General features: G+C 62.7%; 1 protein-coding gene and 1 long non-coding RNA gene across 3 annotated transcripts in view; one reads left to right on the top strand and one right to left on the bottom strand.

The window, feature by feature from the left end:
* Positions 1-21,657, top strand: part of ADAMTS7 (ADAM metallopeptidase with thrombospondin type 1 motif 7) — a 39,005-nt gene that overhangs the window by 13,673 nt on the left and 3,675 nt on the right. Inside the window, exons 5-23 of one of the 2 annotated variants that reach the window (XM_087856573.1) lie at positions 974-1,057; positions 1,349-1,473; positions 2,179-2,328; positions 3,491-3,634; positions 10,407-10,551; positions 11,076-11,168; positions 11,494-11,639; positions 12,732-12,901; positions 13,106-13,239; positions 14,053-14,173; positions 15,166-15,410; positions 15,623-15,764; positions 17,617-17,743; positions 18,035-18,248; positions 18,549-19,321; positions 19,362-19,363; positions 19,432-19,982; positions 20,850-21,002; positions 21,393-21,566. In XM_087856573.1, coding sequence (XP_087712699.1) covers positions 974-1,057; positions 1,349-1,473; positions 2,179-2,328; positions 3,491-3,634; positions 10,407-10,551; positions 11,076-11,168; positions 11,494-11,639; positions 12,732-12,901; positions 13,106-13,239; positions 14,053-14,173; positions 15,166-15,410; positions 15,623-15,764; positions 17,617-17,743; positions 18,035-18,248; positions 18,549-19,321; positions 19,362-19,363; positions 19,432-19,982; positions 20,850-21,002; positions 21,393-21,566 — 3,693 coding nt within the window. Of the gene's footprint in view, positions 1-973; positions 1,058-1,348; positions 1,474-2,178; positions 2,329-3,490; positions 3,635-10,406; positions 10,552-11,075; positions 11,169-11,493; positions 11,640-12,731; positions 12,902-13,105; positions 13,240-14,052; positions 14,174-15,165; positions 15,411-15,622; positions 15,765-17,616; positions 17,744-18,034; positions 18,249-18,548; positions 19,322-19,361; positions 19,364-19,388; positions 19,983-20,849; positions 21,003-21,392; positions 21,567-21,657 lie in introns of both variants that reach the window. The other variant, XM_087856574.1, reaches the window with a different exon arrangement.
* On the bottom strand, positions 17,065-21,397 carry LOC148107535 (uncharacterized). Its single transcript, XR_015722053.1, has 3 exons — positions 21,261-21,397; positions 19,129-19,295; positions 17,065-17,338 (listed from the first exon to the last, which is right to left on the bottom strand). It is a non-coding gene; the product is annotated as an uncharacterized LOC148107535 (long non-coding RNA).

Below are 21,657 nucleotides of genomic sequence, written 5' to 3'. Positions count from 1 at the left end.
TTACTGCTCTGAGCAAGAGCACTGTGTGATTGGGCTTGCATTTCAGTGGCAGGTGGCCGTGAGGCTGTAGGTGGGCAGGGTACGTGGGGACACCGCTGAGAGATCTCCACAGCCGGCCAGACAGGACGTGCTGGCTCCTCAGCCTGGGTAGTGGCCTTGGAGGTGGATGCAGGGAAGCTGGGGGGGGTGGGGCAGAATGGGTTGATGTGGGAGGAGGCGGTGGATGGGGCCCCACGGCAGCCCTACTTGTCTCCCCTGTTCCTGACCTTGGGTTCTCAAAGTGCAATTCGTCCCCGTTATCAAGGCCTCTGGCGCTCTTTTGAAGTGTGTGTTTTGTCCGTTCCTGTTTGAATATTATTTTTCTTGATGGAATTGTTAGAAGCCAACTTGTAAGTGCCTATCCCGCCATCTCCGCCTGCTGGGAACCCGACGCCTGTCCCCGGTCGTGGGCTGGCCTCTTCCTTGTCCTGAGGGAGTTCTCAAAGAGAAGATCGCTTTCCCTGCACCGCGATGCACCGGCCATCTTTGGGGTGGCCTTCTCTCCCGGGACTGAGGGGGGTCCCCTGTGTAGCCACGGGGCCTCGGAGACTCGTGCATACCTGCCCCATGGGACAGCAGGGCAGTGGGGAGACTCCAGGGGCCTGCACCTGTCCCCATCCCCTCTCTAGGTTCTGCCCAGGTCTCCCACTTCGTGGGAGGGCTCCCTCCTGGGATGCTGGTCGTGGCGTCCCCAGGGCAGCAGGAGGCTTCAGGGCTGTCCCAGCTGAGGACAGCTGGCAAAGCAGGGCCTGGAGTGGGCCGAGAAGCCAGCATTTGGGGTGCAAGCCAGGGGAGCAGATCCCACGCTGGTGCTCAGGCCCGGCCCGGGCTGGGGACGCGCGTGTGCACGTGGGTGTGCGTGCTCCGGGTGGGTCGGAGGTGGCTGTCTGCACCCTCCGTGCAGGGTGACAGCCCGACCCCATCTCTTGGGCAGGTGGCTGGCCTGTTCCACGACCCCAGCATCGGGAACCCTATCCACGTTACCGTCGTGCGCCTGGTCCTGCTGGAGGAGGAGGAGGTGAGAGGCCGCGTGGCCTCACGCTGCCCCGTCCCCGGAGCCGCCCAGTGTGGAAGGGCGCCGGGCAGGGCCCCCTCTACCCCCCAGTCCCTGGCCAGCCTTCTCTCCGGTCCCCCCGGGGTGTGCCTGCGGGAGGGGTGGTCAGACTGGAGTTGGACCAGCCCACAGGCCTGGCTCTCGTTCTCCTGCTGCCTCCCTGGGCCTCGGTGTCCTGTGTCCGTATGGGGTGTGGGTCGTGGCCCCTTGGGGCTCGGGGGAGGCGCCAGTGGCTGCTGTGCTCTGTCGGCCCAGGAAGACCTGAAGATCACACACCATGCAGACAACACTCTGAGGAGCTTCTGCAAGTGGCAGAAGAGCATCAACATGAAGGGGGACGCCCACCCGCTGCACCACGACACCGCCATCCTGCTCACCAGGTGCCAGCTGCGGGGGGTGCACGGGGCCCCAGACGGCAGGAGGCTGGAGACGGGATCCCGTCAGCGCTTGGGGACATCTTTCTATACTGAAATGACTGTGGGTTCTCCTGGAACGGTCAGAAATGCCAGACTCCCTACGCCTGCGCCCACTGCCCCAGGGCTCACGTCTGGCCTCCTAGAGCGCGAACCCATGATCAGGACACCGACCCTGGTCCAGTGCACAGAGCTGTTCACGCTTCCCCAGCTGTTCCCCAGCTGGAATTCCTGTGAGCGTGTGCTTAACACACGTCATCACACGTGTGAGTTCCCGTGTCCACCCCCACGGTCTGGATACACGGCAGTTCCGTTGGAAGGAATCCCCATGTCCCCGTTGGGCGGCCTAAGCTGCCGCTCAGCCACCAACCCCTCCCCCCACCTCGGAGAAGTGCAGGTCTGTTGGAGGCGGTCCTTCACGGTTCTCCCTCTGCAGGGCTCTGGCAGTACCTCTCAGCACTCTCCCTGGGACAGGAACCAAAATCCTGCTCGGGCCCCGAACGGGTGTCCTATGTGCGTGAGGGCCCTGCCCCCACATGGCCATGGTGCCGGCGGGCTGTCTGGGCGGGAGGGGAGGGCCACCCTCCTGGCTGGCGCTGGCTGGCTCTAGGCTCCGGGGGGCCTGGCACCGGGCCAGGTCAGCCTGAGGGCCGCTTCTCTCTGCACTCGCAGGAAGGACCTGTGTGGGTCCATGAACCGACCCTGCGAGACGCTGGGCCTGTCCCATGTGGCGGGCATGTGCCAGCCGCACCGCAGCTGTAACATCAACGAGGACACGGGGCTGCCCCTGGCCTTCACCGTGGCCCACGAGCTCGGACACAGGTACTCCTCCCGCTGCCGCCCCGACAGCCCAGCTCCGCCTCCCCACTGGGGCGCCCCGGGTCCCAGGGAAGGGAGCCCGCCCCTGGCCTGGCCATATGTGCTGTTCCTGCACTGTCCCCACAGCCAGGCTGCTCTCCTGTCCAGTGGGGAGAGGCCCACCCGGGTACCCCTGGGGCTGGCTCGGGGAGAGTCTTGTGTGAAGTGGGGTTGGCACGGCCAGAAAGTCAGCAGGGGTCTTGAGTGGTCCTTCCACGTTGCTCTCCGTGCTTGCATTTTGACCCTTGGTCCCGCCACACCTGTATTCCTGATTGCTTGTGTCCCCAGGCGAGCGCTCTGCCCTCTGGGGACCTTTGTGTGTTCTGTGTTGGTCCAGGGGGTTGGAGTCAGGGATGCTCAAGGCTCGCTCCAGCGGACACGCCTGCACGGGGCCCATGTCCTGAGCCAGCTGGGCCCAGGCCATCAGGCTGGCCGATGGGGCAGCACCTCAGACCGCCAGGCTGAGGTGAGGGTGGGCCCACAGCCGGGCCTGCCACTCAGAGGTTTTCGTGGGGGGGGTCATGGTTTACACACTCTGGGCTCCTTGACTGACAGGGTGCAGGGCCTCGAAGCCGCCTGTGGTGGTAGAAAGAGCACGCTGCCCCGAATCGGCTGTTCTCTGTGTTCCCTGGGCCGGGTCCTGAGCTCTCTGAGCCCCGGGGCAGTTCTGAGGACGCAGAGAGAGAGGGTTTCTGCAAGGGCATAGCACGGCGCCTGGCACATTGAAAGTGCCAGGCCAATGTAATTTTTCTCGTCTCCTTTCCAAGGAGGATGTCTTGAGAACTCTTTTGGGATAGGGTGGCCCTTTACTCCAGCGCACAGCCTTGGGCCGACGACCCTTGTCAGACCGTGCTGGGCGCCAGCGGGGGAGCCTGGGCTGCCTGTCCCCGCTGTGCCCCTTGGCTGGCCCCTGCAGGTGCTCAGGCAGTTGTCCCTGGAGGAGGGCTCAGGGAGCACAGCTGTCCCACTCACACTGTAGGTCAGGGAGGCCGAGGCTCCCAGAGGGGTTGACCTTTCTGAGGCCACACAGTGGTTTAGTGGATTCGCACTGTGCAGGCCGGCGGGAAGGGGCGGGCTGGCGGCCTCCCACGGCTCACCCGCCCCTGCGGCCTGTGCTCTCACACAGCTTTGGCATTCAGCATGATGGAAGCGGCAATGACTGCGAGCCCGTTGGGAAACGGCCTTTCATCATGTCTCCACAGCTCCTGTACGACACCGCCCCCCTCACCTGGTCCCGCTGCAGCCGCGAGTACATCACCAGGTTCCTGGAGTAAGCCCTGCCCCGGGGGGGAGGGGGGCTGCCGGAGTGGCATTCTGGTGCCAGAGGGAGGGGAGCACGGAGGGCAGCAGTTGGAGCTGGGAGCGGTCTCCCCGGGCTGGAAGGAGAGGCCGTCGGAGCTGTGTCTGACAGCCAGTAAGAGTGGACACACATGCCGGCGGAGGAGTGGTGCTCCCATACAGCAGCGGGGGCTGAGACACAAGGGAGCTGAGGGCGTCGGGAAGGCGGGACCGAGTGGGGTCTCGGGGACCATGGATGTATGTATGTGAGTTTGTATCCTGAGATGTACTGAATTCAGTTATCAGTTCTAGTAGTTTTTTGGTGGAGTCTTGAGGGTTTTCTATAGATAGTGAAAGTTTTACTTCTTCCTTGCCTATTTGGATGCCTTTTATTTATTTTTCTTGTCTGATTGCTGTGGCTAGGACTTCTAGTGCTATGTTTTGTAAAAGTGGCGAGAGTGGACATTTTTGTCTTCCTCCTGATCTTAGAGGAAAAGCTCTCAGTGTTTTATCCTTGAGTATGATGTTGGCTGTGAATTTTTCATATGTGGCCTTCATTATGTTGAGGTATCTTCCGTCTAATCTGAAACTGCTTTGTTGAGGGTTTTTATCATGAATGGATGTTGTACTTTGTCAAATGGTTTTTCTGTGTCTTTTGAAAGGATCATGTCGTTTTTATCCTTTCTCTTACTCATGTGATGTATCACGTTGATTGATTTGTGAAACTTGCAACCCAGGAATAAATCCCACTTGATCATGGTGAATGAGTCTGCCAGGGAAGGCTGATCATGGTGAATGAGTCTGCCAGGGAAGGCTGATCATGGTGAATGAGTCTGCCAGGGAAGGCTGATCATGGTGAATGATTTTTTAAATGTATTGTTGGATCCAGATTGCTGGTATTTTATTGAGAATTTTTGCATCTATGTTAGGCAGGAATATTGACCGATAATTCTCTTTTTTTAGTGGGGTCTTTGTTTGGTTTTGGTATCAGGGTAATTAATGCTGGCCTCAGAATGAATTTAGAAGTTTCTTTTCTATTTTTTGGAGTAGTCTGAGAAGAATAGGTATTAACTGTTTAAATGCTTGGTAGAATTCACCTGTGAAGTCGTCCGGTCCTGGACTTCTGTGTGTTGGGAGTTTTTGATTATTGATTCAGTTTCATTGCTGGTTTAAATTGTCTATTTCTTTCTGGTTTCGTTTTGGGAAGTTATGTATTTCTAGGAATTTATCCATCTCTTCCATGTTGTTCAGTGTGTTGATACATAGTTTTTCATCATTACAATCCTTTGTATTTCTCATCTTTCATCTCTGATTTTGTTTGTGGCCCTTCTCTCCTGTCTCCTCGCTCTGTCTCCTCTCTCTATTGTTGTTTTGATGAGTCTGGCTAAAGATTTATCTATTTTGTTGATATTTTTATAAGAACTAGCTCCTGGTTTCATTGATCTGGTCTCTTTTTTAGTTTCTGTTTCATTGATTTCTGCTCTGATCACTATTCTTTCCTTCCTTCTGCTGGTTTGGGGTTTTGTTTTTTCTTCTTTTACTGGCTTCTTCACATGTGAGGTGATTAGGTCGTCTTTTTGAGATTTTTTTTTTTTTTAAAGATTTTATTTATTTATTCGACAGAGATAGAGACAGCCAGCGAGAGAGGGAACACAAGCAGGGGGAGTGGGAGAGAAAGAAGCAGGCTCATAGTGGAGGAGCCCGATGTGGGGCTCGATCCGATAACGCCGGGATCACGCCCTGAGCTGAAGGCAGACGCTCAACCGCTGTGCCACCCAGGCGCCCCTTTTTGAGATTTTTCTTGCTTATTTAGACCTGGTGGATGCTTTTTCCCTAAAAACCCATGTCCTTTCTGAAAATGTTCTTGCATTGTTCGATAATTTGTATTTTCTCCTTCTGGAACTCTCAACATTCAGTTGTTCTCTCATGTTCTTACCTTATGGGTTTTTTTGTTTTTGTTTTTTTTTTACTGGTTTTTATCTCTATTTTCTGGATGACATCCTTATATTCACCCTTCTATTAAGTTTCTTCTATACTTTCAACTTCCTGAACTTCCTTGTTCACTAAATACTCCTTTTTATTATCATGTTTCCACAGTCGTGGTTTCCTCTCGTCTCTTCCTGAGGTTATTCCTTATATGGGTTAAACTTTTTTCTTCTGCTCCCTGCAATATCTTTCTTTCCTTAATTTAGTTTTATTTATTTATTTTTTAAGATTTTATTTATTTGAGTGAGAGAGAAAGAGCACGAGCTGGGGGAGGGGCAGAGGGAGAAGCAGGCTCCCTGCTGAGTAGGGAGCCCGATGTGGGGCTCACTCTGGGATCATGACCTGAGCCGAAGGCAGATGCGTAACCAACTGAGGCACCCAGGTGCCCCTTTTCCTTAATTTTAAAAAATATTTCATGTCAAAGGTTCTGCTTTGAGTAGTTCTGCTGCCTGTCACACGCAGGAAGAGGCACCAAGATACCAGTTGGCAGGCTTGTGGACCGGGCAGGATTTTTGAGTCTGTGACCAGGGACTGGCCGGGACAGGGCTGTCTTCGGAAGGTCTTCAGATATCAGCACCTAGGGCCCTTTCTGGAGTGGTTCTCTTTCCCCAGAGACGCTCTCATCTTGTCCTGGAAGGCGTAAGTCTGGCTGTGGCATTCTGGGACCCAGGTGGGGAAAGGCCTTGGTGGTTTCCCACCCTTCCCTGTGTAGACTTCCATTTGTTCCCTTCTCTGTAGGTTCCTCCGTGGGTGTCCCTGGGCCAGATCCACTGGTTCACCCTCTTTGGAGAGCGAGCCCTGGCTCTCTGTAGGCAGGGAAGTGGCCATCACCTGGCCACATGGGGTTGGGGAGCGGAGGTGGGGTCTGATGTCTCCAGTCCCCCGCCCTACTGGCTGGCACCCTGGCCTCCGCGGCTCCCTGGGCCCTAAGCCCGAGCCTTTCTCGGGTTCTGCTTCTGGGTACTTTCTCCCTGTAGGACTTGGCTTGTGGCTCTCACTGTCCCATCAGCTCAGCTACTAATTGACCATCTGCTTTCCAGCTTCCAGAATTTTGCTGACATTTGTCATCTGTCCTCATCACCTCCCTCTTGCTTTGTGTCCTTGTTTCTTCTTACTGTCATCCTAGTGGGGTTCTGGTGATGACGTTGTGAAATATCGGTGAGGTTCAGTGGGGTGGAGTCCGGAGCCTACGACCAAGAAAGAATTCTTGAGACGCCTTTGGTGCAAAATTGGTGGTTTATGAAAGCACGGGGACAGGACCCATGGGCAGAAAGAGCTGCTGCACCAGGGTTGTGAGGGGTGGCTCTTGTATACTATGGGGTTGGGGGAGGAAAGGAAAAAGGGAGTTTTCAAGAGGATTTTCATATGTTAAAGAAGATTCACAAGACACAGGAGAGTTGTTTTTCCCTCTAGCAAGGCATTAACATTAAGATAGTTGGGAACTTCCTGGATTCCTAGAAGTATCTGTCTATGGTCTGCAGGGTTTAAGACATTTAGTTGTATTTACATTCTCTTCTGGAAACGAGGTTAGTGACAGAAATGCTTGGTTCTCGTTCGCTAAGACATTTGTAAACTGAGGGAGACTCAAGTCTTAAACAAGTGTGGTCTCTATAGGTTAACTGTTTCTTTGTCCTTTAGGGCAGCCGGGAGTGCCTGAGGAATGTCACATACATCCCATGGAGGGGGGGGGGGTTGCAGGGTGTCAGCTTCTGCTTTGTCTTCAGCCAGCCTTCTGCTCCCTCATCACTGGGAGGACGTGGAGCTCAGTCTGCCATGTTTTTCTAGAAATCCTTTACTGTGGGTTTAAGTGGGGACATGAGCATGTCTACTGTGGGTGTGAGCAGGGACTCTGGCCTCTGACGGTGGAGGGATGGCTGAGGGGCGGGGGGCGGAGGCAGAGAGGAGTTGTGGGTGATGGTTAGGGCCTGGACTCTGGCCTCGGCTTTTGCTCGTGTTGGCAGACACGTTCCACGAGGCTCCTGACGGGCTGCCTGGCGGATAGCTGTGAGTGTTCAGCCTACTGCCGACCACACCGTTCGCATTCAGAGCCGGGCGCCGGTTACCACTGCTTCTCAGTGGGCGAGGTGGATCAAACCTGTGCAGGAGCCTGGGCAAGTGGAGCAGGCCTGGAAAAATCCCAAGGGCGTGTCTCCTGCCCCAGCCGGGGCAGAGAAGAAGAGAAGGGGCTGGAAAATGAGCCACCCCCGCAACACCCCCAGGGCCTGTTCCCAGCTGTCCCCACCCAGGGAGCCGCCCTGCACCCTGCCTCCAGGACAGACACACACACACAGCGTCTCTGTGCTCTTTCAGATGCTGGAATGCAAGAGGGCCTTGGCTGGGGGCCTGGGGCGAGGGCGGGGAGATCGGGCAGAGCCTGCCCGGGGGCCTTGGGGGGGTGGTGAGAGGGGGGCTGCGTGAGGGCAAGGCCAGAGACAGGCAGTTGGCAGCCGGGGTGGTCTGGGGCTCACCTCCTGCCCTTCCATCCTGGAGGCCAGGAAAGGGGGAAGGAGAAGGGGGCCTCAGGTGGGAGGTGTGGTGCCAGCCTGTCCTCCAGCCCCTCACCCTTCGTCTCCCTGCTGGGGGGAGGACGGGCTCCACCCAAATAGGGTCGGGACAGAGTGAGCAGGATGCATAGACGATGCCCAGTGGGGGCTCAGGCCGTGTTTCCTGGGCTCCTTGCTTTCCCTCGTGGATGGACGGGAGGCCCCGCGGGCTCTGCTGATAACTCTGGGCATGTGTCAGCAGCGTGAGGGGCCTGGAGGTGAGCCGGCCGGAGGAAGGAAGGGCTGGCGGCCACTGCCCCTGTGACTTTCCCAAGTACAGGCTGCTATTTATACCTCGGTAGCTTGGGATCCCTCAGGCAGCCTCAGGCTCTGGCGATGAGGTCGCCCAGGTCACCGGAGCGATGGCCCAAGGCCGCATGGCTGAGAGTAGAGCGTGAGGTACCGACTCCCCATGAGCACTTGGGCCTGAATAGGGCCCTGATTTTGGTGGCGGGTCCTGCATGGGGCCCCCCAGTGCCCCCGGCTTCTCACACACATACAGGATGGGTCAGATAGGCTGTTGTCACTGCAGCTGTCGGGCCCACAGGACATGACACATGGCAAGTTCCAGCCAGGAGACAAAAGGCCAGAAGTGACCATGGGGCTGCTGGGGTGGCACAGAGGCAGGGCAGACCCCGAGCTGGAGGAGCCCCCAGTCTGGGTCTGAGTCAGGGGTGGGCTAGCCTGCCTAACCCATGTCTTAAACTCCAGTTAAGAAGGAGCCGCAGGGCCAGGGTGACCCTGCCTCCCCCCCACCCCCCGCCGCCGCCCAGGCTGACACTTGGCCCCAAGTGCCAGGCCAGCGGTTGGAAGGCGCCTCTCTCTCTGCCAGGGCTCAGCTGCTGTGGTTTTGAACTTACACCGGGGTGAGGTATTTGAGGTCACGCTTATGGGTGTGACCCAGGGCGAGTGCCGCTGTGCCTTGGGCCCTGCGTGTGTACCGAGACGGAACAGGCGTTTGAGGAGCAACTGAGGACCTGGCCTGTGATTGTCCGGGGCAGAGGGCTGCTTATTTGCCAGCACCCATTTCCACTAGCATAGGTGGTCCCCTGCAGCTCTGGGTGGAGCTGGGGGCCTCAGGAAACCCCACAGACACCCATGCCACCCTGGGCCCCACAGCTCCCCTCTGAAATTGGAACTCCAGGATCCCAGAGGCTGACCAGCCTCCCCCCACGCTGGCCCATGTGCTGGCCTGCTCCCGTCTTCTTGGCCTGTCCCCGTCCTGTGGTGTCTCCTCTACGCCTCCCTGTCAAACCCCAGCACCCATCGCCTCTGCTTTTCTGACTCTAACCAGGATCCCCTGCTCATCTGGCCCCCCTACCTGCTACCAGCCACCCTCAAGCACCCCAGACTGGAAAACGAGGTTTCTGCCTCCCCCTACCCTGCCTGGCTGGGGTGTCCTTGCTGCCTCAGCCAACTACCCATGGCCCCCAACCTCAGCTCTCTCCAGCCACTGCCCTGTGGGAGGTCCCCGGGCACTTCTCCGATTCCTACAGGACAGCAGTGAGCCCTGGGCTGGTTGGTCAACATGCGGGGCCTGACCCCGGCAGCGGGATGGGCACTGGCCCCCAGAGGCAATAGCTGTGCACAGGGGTCCATGGAGAGATGCACTGGCAGAGGTGGGCTGGAGCCGGGCCTGGGATGCCCTCCGCAGGGCCCTTCTGCCTCCGTACTCCCTGCCTGCTGGTGCGGGTCCCCTGCCCTGCCAGGGAAGGCTGGCAGAGGGCAGGCAGGGCTGTCCCCGGCCCTCCTGGGCTGTTGTCCCCGCCAGAGACCCTAGATCTCAGCCTGGGGTGGGGCCGACAGAGGCGTGCTGCCGCTGCCGTATCAGCTGTGAGCTGATGCTCTCCAGACCCTGAGTGCGGTGGCCCGGCCTGTGCTGAGGGGAGGAGGCCGCATGGACTCAGGGCAGGGCAGGGGACGGCTGAGCCGGAGAGAGTTTTCACAGTTTGTGCAGAGCATTGCAGGGGGAGGGAGCAGCTTGTGCAAATCTGTGACCCTGGGTGGAGGGGGGCGCGTTGTTTAGCCCTCCAGAGTGCCTGGAGGTGAAGGGGAGTGAGTGGGAAAGCCCCGAATGCCAGGTTGGGGGTTGGAGGTGGGCTGCGAGAGCAAGGAGGCTGCGGTCCTGCAGGTTCAGTGCTCTGTGCCCTCCCCTCCCCTGCCCTCCTCTCCAAGGCCTCCCCAGTGGGTCTCTCAGGCTGTCCCCCTTGCCCCGTCCTCCTGTGCTCTCTGCAGCCGAGGGTGGGGCCTGTGCTTGGATGATTCTCCCAGCAAGGATGTCATCGACTTCCCCTCCGTGCCACCCGGGGTCCTCTATGACGTGGGCCACCAGTGCCGCCTCCAGTACGGGGCCCACTCTGCGTTCTGTGACGACATGGACGTGAGTGCGGGGTGCTCGTGGGGCAGGGGGCTGCCTCCCCAGCCTGCAGCGCCCGCTGGTCTGGGCTCATCCCGTACGGGGTGCCTGGCAGACACCATGGTCTGTGGGAGCTGCTATGGCCAGGTCGCCGCAGACGCAGGTCCGGTTTCTGGGTGGACCCTTTGCGGACTGTGGCTTTTGGGCAAGGCCCTTAGCTCCCAGGGCCGAGTTATAAAAGGCAAAACAGAATGTACGCTGCATGGACCTGGGGGAGGTCGCCTGAGGTGAAGGCCATCACCCTGTTAGGGAGTCCCCAGGCCTTTGGTGGTGGTGGTGGGGGGTGTCTTTCTGGGCGAGCGGGCGGGGCCGAGAGGTGTGGGCGGGGCTGGAGACTGCTCTGAGCGGCAAGCCCCAGGGCTGGGCACCCGCAGCACCACATTGTTGGGGGAAGACGGGAGGGGCCCACTGGGAGTCCCATCCGCAATCCCCCCTCACCCCCAGAGCCCCAGGGAGGGGTGAGAGTATGGCCCGGGTCCTCCTTGCAGAATGTGTGCCACACACTCTGGTGCTCCGTGGGGACCACCTGTCACTCCAAGCTGGACGCGGCCGTGGACGGCACCAGCTGTGGGGAGAGCAAGGTAGGGGCGCCGCGCCCTGTGGAGGTGGGGGTGCGGGGAGAGGCCCGGCTTCCGCTGTGCCCTTGCTGTGGAGGCTGCCTGGTTCAGACCGACTCAAGCTCCTAGCAGAGCCCCAGCCTCTCCGGCCCTGGGCCCGTCTGCAGCGCGGACATGGTGCCGCTGGCTGGTCTGCAGAAGGTCAGCACAGGGGCTCCGTTGTACTCCCTGCTCTGCTCCACTGTGGGGCCTGGGTCTTGGGGGGCTGGGAGGGGGCCTCCTGACTCCTTGGTCCCACCGGGGATAACTGGTGGGGCCGGGTGGCGTTTCCACCCCCCGTCTGTCTTAGTGGTGTCTGAACGGGGAGTGCGTGCCTGTGGGCTTCCGGCCTGAGGCTGTGGATGGCGGCTGGTCTGGCTGGAGCGCCTGGTCTGTCTGCTCCCGGAGCTGTGGCGTGGGTGTGCAGAGCGCTGAGCGGCAGTGCACACAGCCCGTGTGAGTGCGGGTCTGGGGGCACCAGGGACAGGTGGGACTGGGCGCCCTGAGCTGAGTCAGCCCACCGCAGAGAGCCTGGCTCTGTCCCAGCCTCCTGCGCTCCCAAGTGTCCCCATAGAGACCATGCCCAGATCATGCCTCCTCGAATCACTGGAGGGGCATCCGGAGGCAGGCAGGGTCCCCGGTGCTGGCCCCATTGCAGAGAGGGGAACAGCAAGGCCCAGCAGCACAGTAACTGGCTGGAGGGAGGCAGGAGCTTAGATTAGACCCTGGACCTTGGTTGGATCAGGGTTCAAATCCCCTTTCCACCCCTCCTCTGAGTCTCACTTTCCAGGGAAACCGTACTCTGGGGTGACCGAAGGGTCCCCCCAGCAGAGCTAAAGCATGAAAACCCGCAACTAGTCCATGGAAAGGGCTTAGCAAGGACTCACTCACTGGCATTGGATGCGCCTGTGGGTCTGAGATGAGAGGGGCAGTTGTATGCCCCAGGGCAAGTGACTTCATCTCTCTGGGACTCAGTTTCCCCACCTATAAAGGGTGATCTGGAGATTCAGGAGATGGGGAGCCAGCAGTAGTGCGGCCCGAGGAGCTTTCTGCTCCTTCGGACAAGGCCCCTTCGCAAGATTGCCCTGGCAGGCACGGGACTTGGAACCAGACCCGTCTAGGGCCCTGTGCTCGGCAGTCTGTGGTCTGGGCTGGCTTGGGGGCTGCCACCAGGAACGAGTCCGCACTTGGGGTCCTCGGGACACTGGGAGCTGCCCCTTGGGCAGTGTCAGCCCCGTCCCTGGCTGGTCACAGGCTCCCAGCAGCACTCTGCAGGGGCAGCCCCAGCCCTGTTTTATAGGCGAGCAAACTGGAGCCCAGAGGGGGCTGAAGACTTGCCCCGGGGCGCACTGCAGGGTGGGGGCAGAGCTAGCTTCCTGCTGCCACCGTCCTATAGGTCCTCACAGACAGGGAGAGGGTCTGGGCCAGAGCCAGAGGGTGGGCGGGCGTTGGGGTCTCTGGAATCAGTCCGAGGGTCTGCTCCTGGACCCAGGTACACAGTCGGCACTCACTGTGCGCTCACTCAGCCCCACCCGGCTCTCCCCACAGGCCCAAATACAAGGGCAAGTACTGTGTGGGCGAGCGGAAGCGTTTCCGCCTGTGCAACCTGCAGGCCTGCCCCCCCGGCCGCCCCTCCTTCCGCCACGTCCAGTGCAGCCGCTTTGATGCCGTGCTTTACAAGGGCCAGCTGCACACGTGGGTGCCCGTGGTCAACTACGGTGAGTCCTGCCACCCACGGGACGCGGAAGCCCCCGGGGCGGGGTCTGGGGGCCTGAGGTTACCCCCCCAGCCCCCCCCAACTCCCCAGCTTGCAGCCTGGCCGAGAGCCAGGGCCCGGGGGCCTCCCGCTGGCCTCCGTCTTCCTGGGACCGCCCCGCCTCCCGCCCTGCTTGTCCTCATGGCTCCTGCACTTGGGCCCCCAGTGAACCCCTGCGAGCTGCACTGCCGCCCCGCCAACGAGTACTTTGCTGAGAAGCTGCGGGATGCCGTGATCGACGGCACCCCCTGCTACCAGGGCCAGCCCGGCCACGACCTCTGCATCAACGGCATCTGCAAGGTGTGCCTGAGCCCGGAGAGGGTCTCCCACGCTGGCTGCCCCGGGCCCCCCGCCTCCCCTCTGGCCCCAGCCCTCCAGGCTGTACCGTGGGCTTCCCAGCTCTGCCGTCCTGTCAGCAGAGACCCCCCCCCCCCCCGCTGCTGGCGCTGGAGCTCCTCACAGGAGGGCCTCACACCCAGCCTCTGCGCCATGGACCTTCTCACCCCCTCCCTGCCCCGTCCAAGCCTCTGAGCCTCGGCCTGCACCGCACAGCACCTGCCAGGAAGCTGGCGCCCAGGCGTGGCTCGGCCTCCTGTGGTGGCCTTGACCCCGGGCAGCGGTTCCTTCTGCCCTAGAGAGGGCGGCCGTTCCTGCATCCGTGTGCTGGGGTTCAGCGAGGTCGCTGCAGTGGCCTCTCCTCGCTCCCCGTGTCCCCGGCCACTCTCCCCCGCGTGCAGCCTCTGGGGAATCGGAGCGGCAGGGAGGTGCTCGCCTGGACCGTTGACATTGATCCCTGTTTCTGGGAGTCTCCTGTCCACGTGGGGCAGCCACCCCTGGCACGCCCGTGCCCCTGCCTGCTGTCACTCCGCACAAAACTTGCCCTCTTGTGCCTCACGGCACCGCTCCACGTGGCTTTACGGCACAGTCGGACGCCCTGCTTCACGCTGGGGAAGTGCGCTCGGAGAGGCGGAGGGGCCCCCCTGAGGTCAGAGGGCACGACTGGCGGGCAGGCCTGGAGCCCGGAGGCCTCTCCTTCTTGCCCTGGCAGACCCTGGCAGCTGGGGCCAGGGGGGCTGGCAGCCGGCACTAGAGTCTCCCTCCTGTGTGTTCCAGAATGTGGGCTGTGACTTCCAGATCGACTCTGGGGCCGTGGAGGATCGCTGTGGCGTGTGCCACGGCAACGGCTCCACCTGCCACACCGTGAGCAGGACCTTCGAGGAGTCTGAGGGCCTGGGTACGCGCTGGGGCCCCTGGCGGGGGGTGCTCTTAACTTGGTGTCCACTCCTTGTCCCCAGGGTTCCCACCTAGCCTAGAGATGGGAAGCAGGGAAGCTGCCCAGCCTGGTCCTGGCCGGTGTTGGGGCAGCTCGGCCCAGATGCAGAGACCTCTTCAGAGGGCGTCCTCCTGCCTGGGACCCCGGGTTGGCTGATGGCCCCTTTCAGAGGGCTCCTCCCTTCTTGGGAGGCTTCAGAGACCCCAGGTCCACTCCCACACCCCTGGCTCTGTTTCACATGCATTGCTTGAGTGCAGACCGTGTGCTGGGTGAGGAGGGCGCCGAGGCCAGGAGCTCACAGTCTGACGGGTGGCTGAAGCGTTTAGCGTGGGAGGCCCAGCAGGCTGAGAGCACTGCTGAAGGAGGTCCTGACCTGGGGACGTCAGCGGGGACTTCCTGGAGGAGGTGGCAGTTTAGCTGAATCACGAAAGACTCGGGTGACGTGGGAGAGGCGTTGCACTGGGAGGAAAGAGCTGGAGGCGCATCTCTGTCTGGGGACTGTGAGGGTGGGGCTGCCATAGGCCCTGCGTACCGGGCCAGGACGCCCAGCCCCCAGCAGAGCCCTTGGGCATGCTACTTCGTCACCCTGGGCCTCAATCTCCCCATCTGTTAAATGGGTGACAGCAGTACCCATGTCCCAGGGTAAAGCGCGTGGAGTCCGTGAAAGGACAGAGCGGCTGGCAGCGAGGACAGCGTCCCAGGGGAAGGGCCCAGGCTGGTGACACGGACACCAGCCCAGGTCTCCAGGAGAGGGGTAAAGAGGCGTGGGTCACGGTGGCAGGATTTGAGGAACGCTTCTGAGGTTTAGGGGACCTAGGACCAAGGGAAGCCTCTGCCTTTTGGGGAGCTCAGAACCTTGAGCTCATGGTGGAATCTGCCATCAGCAGCCGGGGGGAGAGGGGAAAGAGAGGGGACGGCCGACCCCTCACCCTCCGCACAACCCCTGGCCACAGGCTATGTGGACGTGGGGCTGATCCCGGCCGGCGCCCGTGAGATCCGCATCGAGGAGGTGGCTGAGGCCGCCAACTTTCTGGCCCTGCGCAGCGAGGACCCCGAGAAGTACTTCCTGAATGGGGGCTGGACCATCCAGTGGAACGGGGACTACCAGGTGGCCGGCACCACCTTCACGTACGCACGCACCGGCAACTGGGAGAACCTCACGTCCCCCGGCCCCACCAGCGAGCCTGTCTGGATCCAGGTGCCCGCCTCCCGCGGCTCGGGTTGGGGAGCGGGGCGGGCCTGCGGGATCCAGCCCCCCCACATCCGGACACAGCCCTGGGGCCTCTGCCGCGGTGTAGCCCAGGTCCCAGCGGAGGCTGGGTGGGCTCCTTGGGGGATGGCTGCTCGGGGTCGCGGGTCCTGGGTGGGTTGAGGCGCATCTTGTGCTCACGGCCCGCCCCGCCCCGCCAGCTGCTGTTTCAGGAGAGCAACCCCGGGGTGCGCTATGAGTACACCATCCACAGGGAGGCAGATGGCCACGGCCAGGTCGAGCCGCCCGAGTTCTCCTGGCGCTATGGGCCCTGGACCAAGTGCACGGTCACCTGTGGCACAGGTGAGGACCGGGGCGGGCACAGCTGCGGCCCAGCAGGGCCTGGATCTGGGGAGGGGTGCCTGGCCTCCACCTCCGGCTCACTGCTGCTTGGCGAGCCCCCACGAGCTTGGAGTGCTGCCCTCCGGACCCCTGTGGCCCTCTGTCTAGAGTGGGGCCGCTGAGAGCCGTGTCTCAGGTCCCCTGGGCATAGGGACGAGGCTAGCACCATGCCTGGCACACGGGCGGTGCTCGCTATGTCTCGGCGCTGGCCTTCTGCCCCCAGAGAGGCACCCACCACCCCGCCCTTTGTTCTCACTGCTCTGCCCCTGCTGGCCTCACACCTGTTTCTGCTCCGTGCTGGAGACTGACCCCTTCGTGCTCCCAGAGCCTGACCTGGGCCCCTTGAGCACCGGCTCCTTCCCGCCTCCAGCCTCTGTTGCAGACGGACTGGGGAGCCTCCTGCCCCTCCGGCTGCGGCCCCCAGGAGGGGCTTCCCCAGGGAGGACGGAGCCAGGACAACATGCTTGTCCCCACCCCAACTGTGAGCCTCTGTACCCAGTGGCCTGTGTGACACGTGTAAGGACTTTCCTAACTCTTCCCGCACCCTGTGGCTCCGTAACGTCCAGGGAGCTCGGCCTCAGCAATCTGGGACGGACGTTTGAACGTTCCCAAAAAGGGCTCGTTTAATAAGATGAAAACCAGCCCCCCAACCTTGGCAGAAATCTTCAGAAGCTGTTGAAAGCATCCTGTCCCATGTAAGCATCTCTAAATTTACAAACTTGAAGGTGAATCTCCTGGGAGCACTGGACGCTGGGGACTTGTCTTCCCGCGAAGTGGCGGCCTTGCAGGTGGACGGGGCAGGGGGGTGCTGAGCCGCGAGTGCGGCTCCCGGTCATTTGCCCCCAGCAGTAGGAAGGCCCAGGGGGCAGAGTCCACACTGGCAAGATGGCCCGGGTGCCCCTAGGGACCCAGGACTTTCCTCCCATCAGTGAGTCCCCCTTACGCCTGTCGAGGTGGCCCCCTCCCAGCCTCTGTGGTCCAAGCAGGAAGAAGAAGGAGCCAGGGGCTGACCCCCGGGGGGGACCTGTGCCCTCTTCTCCCTGAAAGGACTATGTCCCAAACCTCCCTCGATGCCCGGGCACTACGGTGGGGGTTTCAGCAGGGTCCGTGGTCACCCTGCACAGACCCGGCCTTCTGTCAGTGGGGAGCGAGGAGTCGATGGGAGCTGGGATCCTCAGGCTGAGGGGATCTGCTCTTCGGGGCTGTGAGGGAAGCAGGGGTGAAGGCAGAGCCTGCTAGAGGGGGTCCTTCTGCTGGAGAGGGGGTGGGGGTGCATGGTGAAGGTGAGGAGCACAGCCGTGCAAAGGCCCAGAGGCAGGCGGTGGCAGAGGGACAGGAACAGTGACGAAGGTATCATGGGCTCCGGGGCAGGATAGGAACGTTAGCTGGGGGGCGGGGGGGTGTCTGATGAGGTTCCTCGCCGCTCCCCCTTTTCTGAGCACGGACCCTGCCGGGATGGGTGGCGCTCAGGCTGGGGTTGGATTTGCATGACCCCATGGTGTCCTCACTCCCTGGCGGCTTCGAGGCAGGTATTGCTGTTACAAAGACACAGAGGTTCAGAGAGGCCCAGTGAGTTGCCCAAGGCCTCCCAGCTAGGAAGCCGAGGGGCTGGCCCCCCGTCCCCCCGAGCCTGCGCACTCTGCGCCCGCTCCAGGGCCAGAGGTGAAGGCTGGGAGGACAGCGAGAGGGGGCAGGGAGGCCTTGCTCTGGGAGCTTCCATTAGAGCCGGTATGGCCTTGTGTTGGGGCGCAGGGCAGCTCGGGCAGGGGGCACCCCGGGTGCCAGGCCCAGGCTGAGCCCCTGTGGCCCCCAGGGTTGCAGAGGCAAAGCGTGTACTGCACTGAGCGACAGGCGGGGCCAGTGGACGAGAGACACTGCGACCCCCTGGGCCGGCCCGATGACCGCCAGAGGAAGTGCAGCGAGGAGCCCTGCCCGGCCCGGTGAGCCCGCCCTAATCCCTGACCCCACCCCAGGCTCCTGAGTCCCACGGGCCCACGGAGCAGCAGAAAGCAGGGCGTGGCCTCTTTCCCAAGACTGAACCCCGGGCCCTGGTGGCCCCCTCCCCAGGCCGCCAGCACCAGCCTGGGACAGCCCAGGTCGCGTGTGGTTGGGATCTTGGACGTGCTTGGGAACCTGCCCAGTGCCCCGAGGGGTGGGGGTGGCAGGAACACCGGGGACTGCGTCCTGGCGCCGGCCTAGACCTGACCCCCGGGACCCCGTGTGCCCGGCAGGTGGTGGGCAGGGGAGTGGCAGCCGTGCTCCAGCTCCTGTGGGCCTGGGGGCCTCGCCCGCCGCTCTGTGCTCTGCATCCGCAGCGTGGGGCTGGATGAGCAGAGCGCCCTGGAGCCGCCCGCCTGCGCGCACCTCCCCCGGCCCCCTGCTGAGACCCCTTGCCACCGGGATGTGCCCTGTCCAGGCACCTGGGCCGTGGGGAGCTGGTCGCAGGTGAGCGTCAGGTCGGGAGGGGCCCGCCCCCAGGGGAGGTGGAGAGGGCCTTCAGGTGGCCCTTACTGCCAGGCAGCACGGTGGGAGGGGGGCTGGGGCCTTCCTGGGCCAGCCCCTGTCCCCAAAGCCTCAGGGACTCGGATGCCCTGGCAAGCCACCACTGCCAGCCACGGTCTCGAGCTGAACGGGGTCAGAGAGGGCTGGCTGAGGCCTCTCGCTCTGACACTGGGCGGGGGCAGGGTACCCCAGTAGGCGCCAGCTTCTCCCGGGCCGAGCGCCTCAGCCTGGTCTCCTGCACAGTGCTCGGCGACGTGCGGGGAGGGCACTCAGCACCGAAGCGTCCTCTGCACCAATGACACCGGCATCCCCTGCGATGAGGCCCAGCGGCCAGCCAGCGGGGCTGCCTGCTCCCTGCCGCCCTGTCCTCAGGCCCTGGACCCCGAAGGCTCAGGCAGCGGCTCCTCCAGCCACGAGCTCTTCAATGAGATCGACTTCATCCCCCCGCGCCTGGCCCCGCGCCCTCTGCCCCCCTCGTCACCTGAGCCGGCCGGCATGGGCAATGCCATCGAGGAGGACCCTGAGCTGGGCCCGCCGGGGCCCGTGTTTGTTGATGATTTCTACTACGACTACAACTTCATTAACTTCCACGAGGACCTGTCCTACGAGGAGCCCGACCCGGACCTGGCAGGGGCAGGGCACTGGACGCCCCCACCCCTGAGCAGTCCTGCCGAGCCCCCCATAAGCACCCGCCTGCCGGCCTCAGAGGCTCCGGGGACCGAAAAGGAGGGGGCACTGGGAGAGTCCCCTGCCCCTTGGCCCAGCCTCTCTCTGCCCCCACCCTCGGAGCAGGCCCCTGGGAACCTCCTGGTCAATTTCTTACCTGAGGAAGATGCCCCCGCCAGGCACCCAGACATGGGGCTCCCCAGCTGGCCCTGGCCCCCTGCTTCAGTCGGTGGCACGAAGACGCCTGCTGCCCCTGGGAGCCTCCCAGGAGGGGAAGACAGCCAGAGCCAAACTCCCCCTCCGCGCCGGCCGGGGGCCAACGAGCTGTCCGAGGAGGAGGAGGAGGAGGAGTGGGGGGAGGAGGAGGAGGAGTGGGGGGAGGAGGAGGAGGAGTGGGGGGAGGAGGAGGAGGAGGAGTGGGGGGAGGAGGAGGAGGAGGGGGAAGAGGAGGAAGCTTTAGACCTCGGAGCGACCAGCCTGCCCCCAGGATCCCGCCCCATGTCGCCCCCTTTGCCCTCCTTCAGCACCACCCGCACCTCCCCCAGTCCTGGCACAGGCGATCCATGGACGGCAGGGACTGTGGCCTGGGAACCACCTCTGGAAGGTGGCCTGGGTCCTGGGGACACTGAGCTGCGGCCTCCCGTCGGGAGAGCTCCTTCCCCTCCTCCCCCAGCTGCTCTGCCAGCGACCACAGGCGGGGACGGCCCCCTGGAACAGGGGACTCCCACCCCTCCAGCCCCGTGGCACCTGCAGACCGCGGCCGTGCCAGGAACCTTCCTTCTGACGGCCCCCCCTGGCCTTGAGCACACGTTTTGGGGCCTGGCCTCTGGCCCAGGACCTATGGGGCAGCCGGAAACCCCCGGCTCTGAGGTGCCCCCGAGCCCCGTACTGGCTCAGGACGGTTCAGCCAACAATAGCAGAGCCCCCAAGGCCCAGCCTCTGGACCCCAGCCTGACCCAGGTCCTGCCACCTGCCACGAATGCCAGCTGGGAGGTGGGGAGCTGGAGCGAGGTAAGAGGGGCTGGGGTTCACCAGGACCTTGCTGACCGTTTCCTCGTTTGGAAACGGCTGCCTTCCAGATGCCTGGGGGTTCTGGGGTTTGGGAACTGGCAGCCCCTGACCCCAGATCAGTCCTGTTGCCCTCCATGTGCCCCCCGGGGCAGTCCGCCCTGTCAGCCTCATGTTCCCATCGGAGCAGTAAGGGGGTGGCGAGGGGCCCATCTGCTAGTCTCTGGGGTCCCCTGACGTCCATGCCTGAGCAGCACAGGGTCTGCTGGGAAGGCCAGGCAGGCACAAGCGTTGGGGGGCAGCCAGGAGCTCTATCGCTCGTTGTCTGGCTTGTTTGCTCCCGGGCAGGGCACTCCCTGGACAGCTGTGCCCAGCAGGCTCCCCAGGGCTCGGCCTGGCCCTTCCAGGGGCTGGTCAGGCCCTCGCCGCCTGGCCCCCCGCCCCCACCCTCCCCGCTGAGTCAGGGGCCAGGGAGGGTCTGAACTGGATGGACAGAAGCTGACCGGCGCCCCTGCATTGCCCCTGTGGAAGTTCTGTTCAGACTCCTCATTCTGGGGTGGGGAGGGACGGGCAGGGACTCAGCGAGGAATCCAGACTCCCTTCCTAGGTGATTCTGGGGAGCAGCGAGCCTGGTCATGACAGCTGGTCCACCTCCTGTGTCCCCTGTAAGCAGGGACAGTTGCTCGTGGAGGTGTTTGAATTTTTGTCCTCAGTTTTCTCGGGAGGTGGGTGGAGGAGCCCATTCTGCAGATGGGGAAAGCGAGGCTCTGGCTCCACCAGGATCCCCCCCCCACCTTGATGGGCAAGCTGTGGGGCTCAGGGGGGGTGAAGGGGATGTGCCTGCCCTCACGCCTGTGCCCCGGCCCCCAGTGCTCCACCACCTGCGGCCTGGGTGCCGTCTGGAGGCCCGTACGCTGCAGCTCCGGCCGGGAGGAGGACTGCGCTGCCGCCGGCCGGCCCCAGCCCGCCCGCCGCTGCCACCTGAGGCCCTGTGCTGCCTGGCACACGGGGAACTGGAGTAAGGTGCGTGGGGCTCGGGGAGCAAGCCGGGTCCGCATGGACCCCGGTGCAGGCTGGGGGGGCTCTGCGCCTCCGTCCTTGGGCTCCTCCTGTTGACTCCTCGCCTCTCCCTGGGTTGGTCTGACCTACCGCGAGCCCCTTCGCTGCTGGCCCTGCCCTTTTCTCTGTACCCCCCCCCCCCCCGGAATTTCATTGTTACCACCCGATCCCTTGCACCTCCCTGTCGTCCTGTCCCCTGCGGTGGCGGCCCTGGCTCCGCACCTGCAGCCTGAGGCTGGCTGGCTCTCCCGGGCAGGGGTGGGGGGCTGTCCGCAGCCTGCCCTGCCACCCCTCACAGAGCCGTGCACGCGTGTGCATGCGTGGGGTCTGCTCACACTGCTCCCTGGCCTGCAGTGCTCCCGCAGCTGTGGCGGAGGGTCCTCGATGCGGGACGTGCAGTGCGTGGACACACAGGACCTCCGGCCGCTGCGACCCTTCCACTGCCAGCCGGGGCCTGCTATGCCGCCCGCCCGCCGTCCCTGCGGGGTGCAGCCCTGCCTCAGCTGGTACATCTCTTCCTGGAGGGAGGTGAGGTCTGGGGGTCCCGGGATGGGGTGGGGGGGGGTGTCCTCAGGCCCCGGCCACGCCCTGACCCGTCTCCCTGTCCATCCCACCTTCC

Source organism: Ursus americanus, chromosome 28, assembly GCF_024610735.1.
Source record: "Ursus americanus isolate L20-20 chromosome 28, mUrsAme1.1.p, whole genome shotgun sequence".
Lineage (NCBI taxonomy): Eukaryota > Metazoa > Chordata > Mammalia > Carnivora > Ursidae > Ursus > Ursus americanus.
The sequence above is the reverse complement of the archived record's forward strand: the minus strand, read 5'-3'. Positions and strand labels throughout refer to the sequence as shown.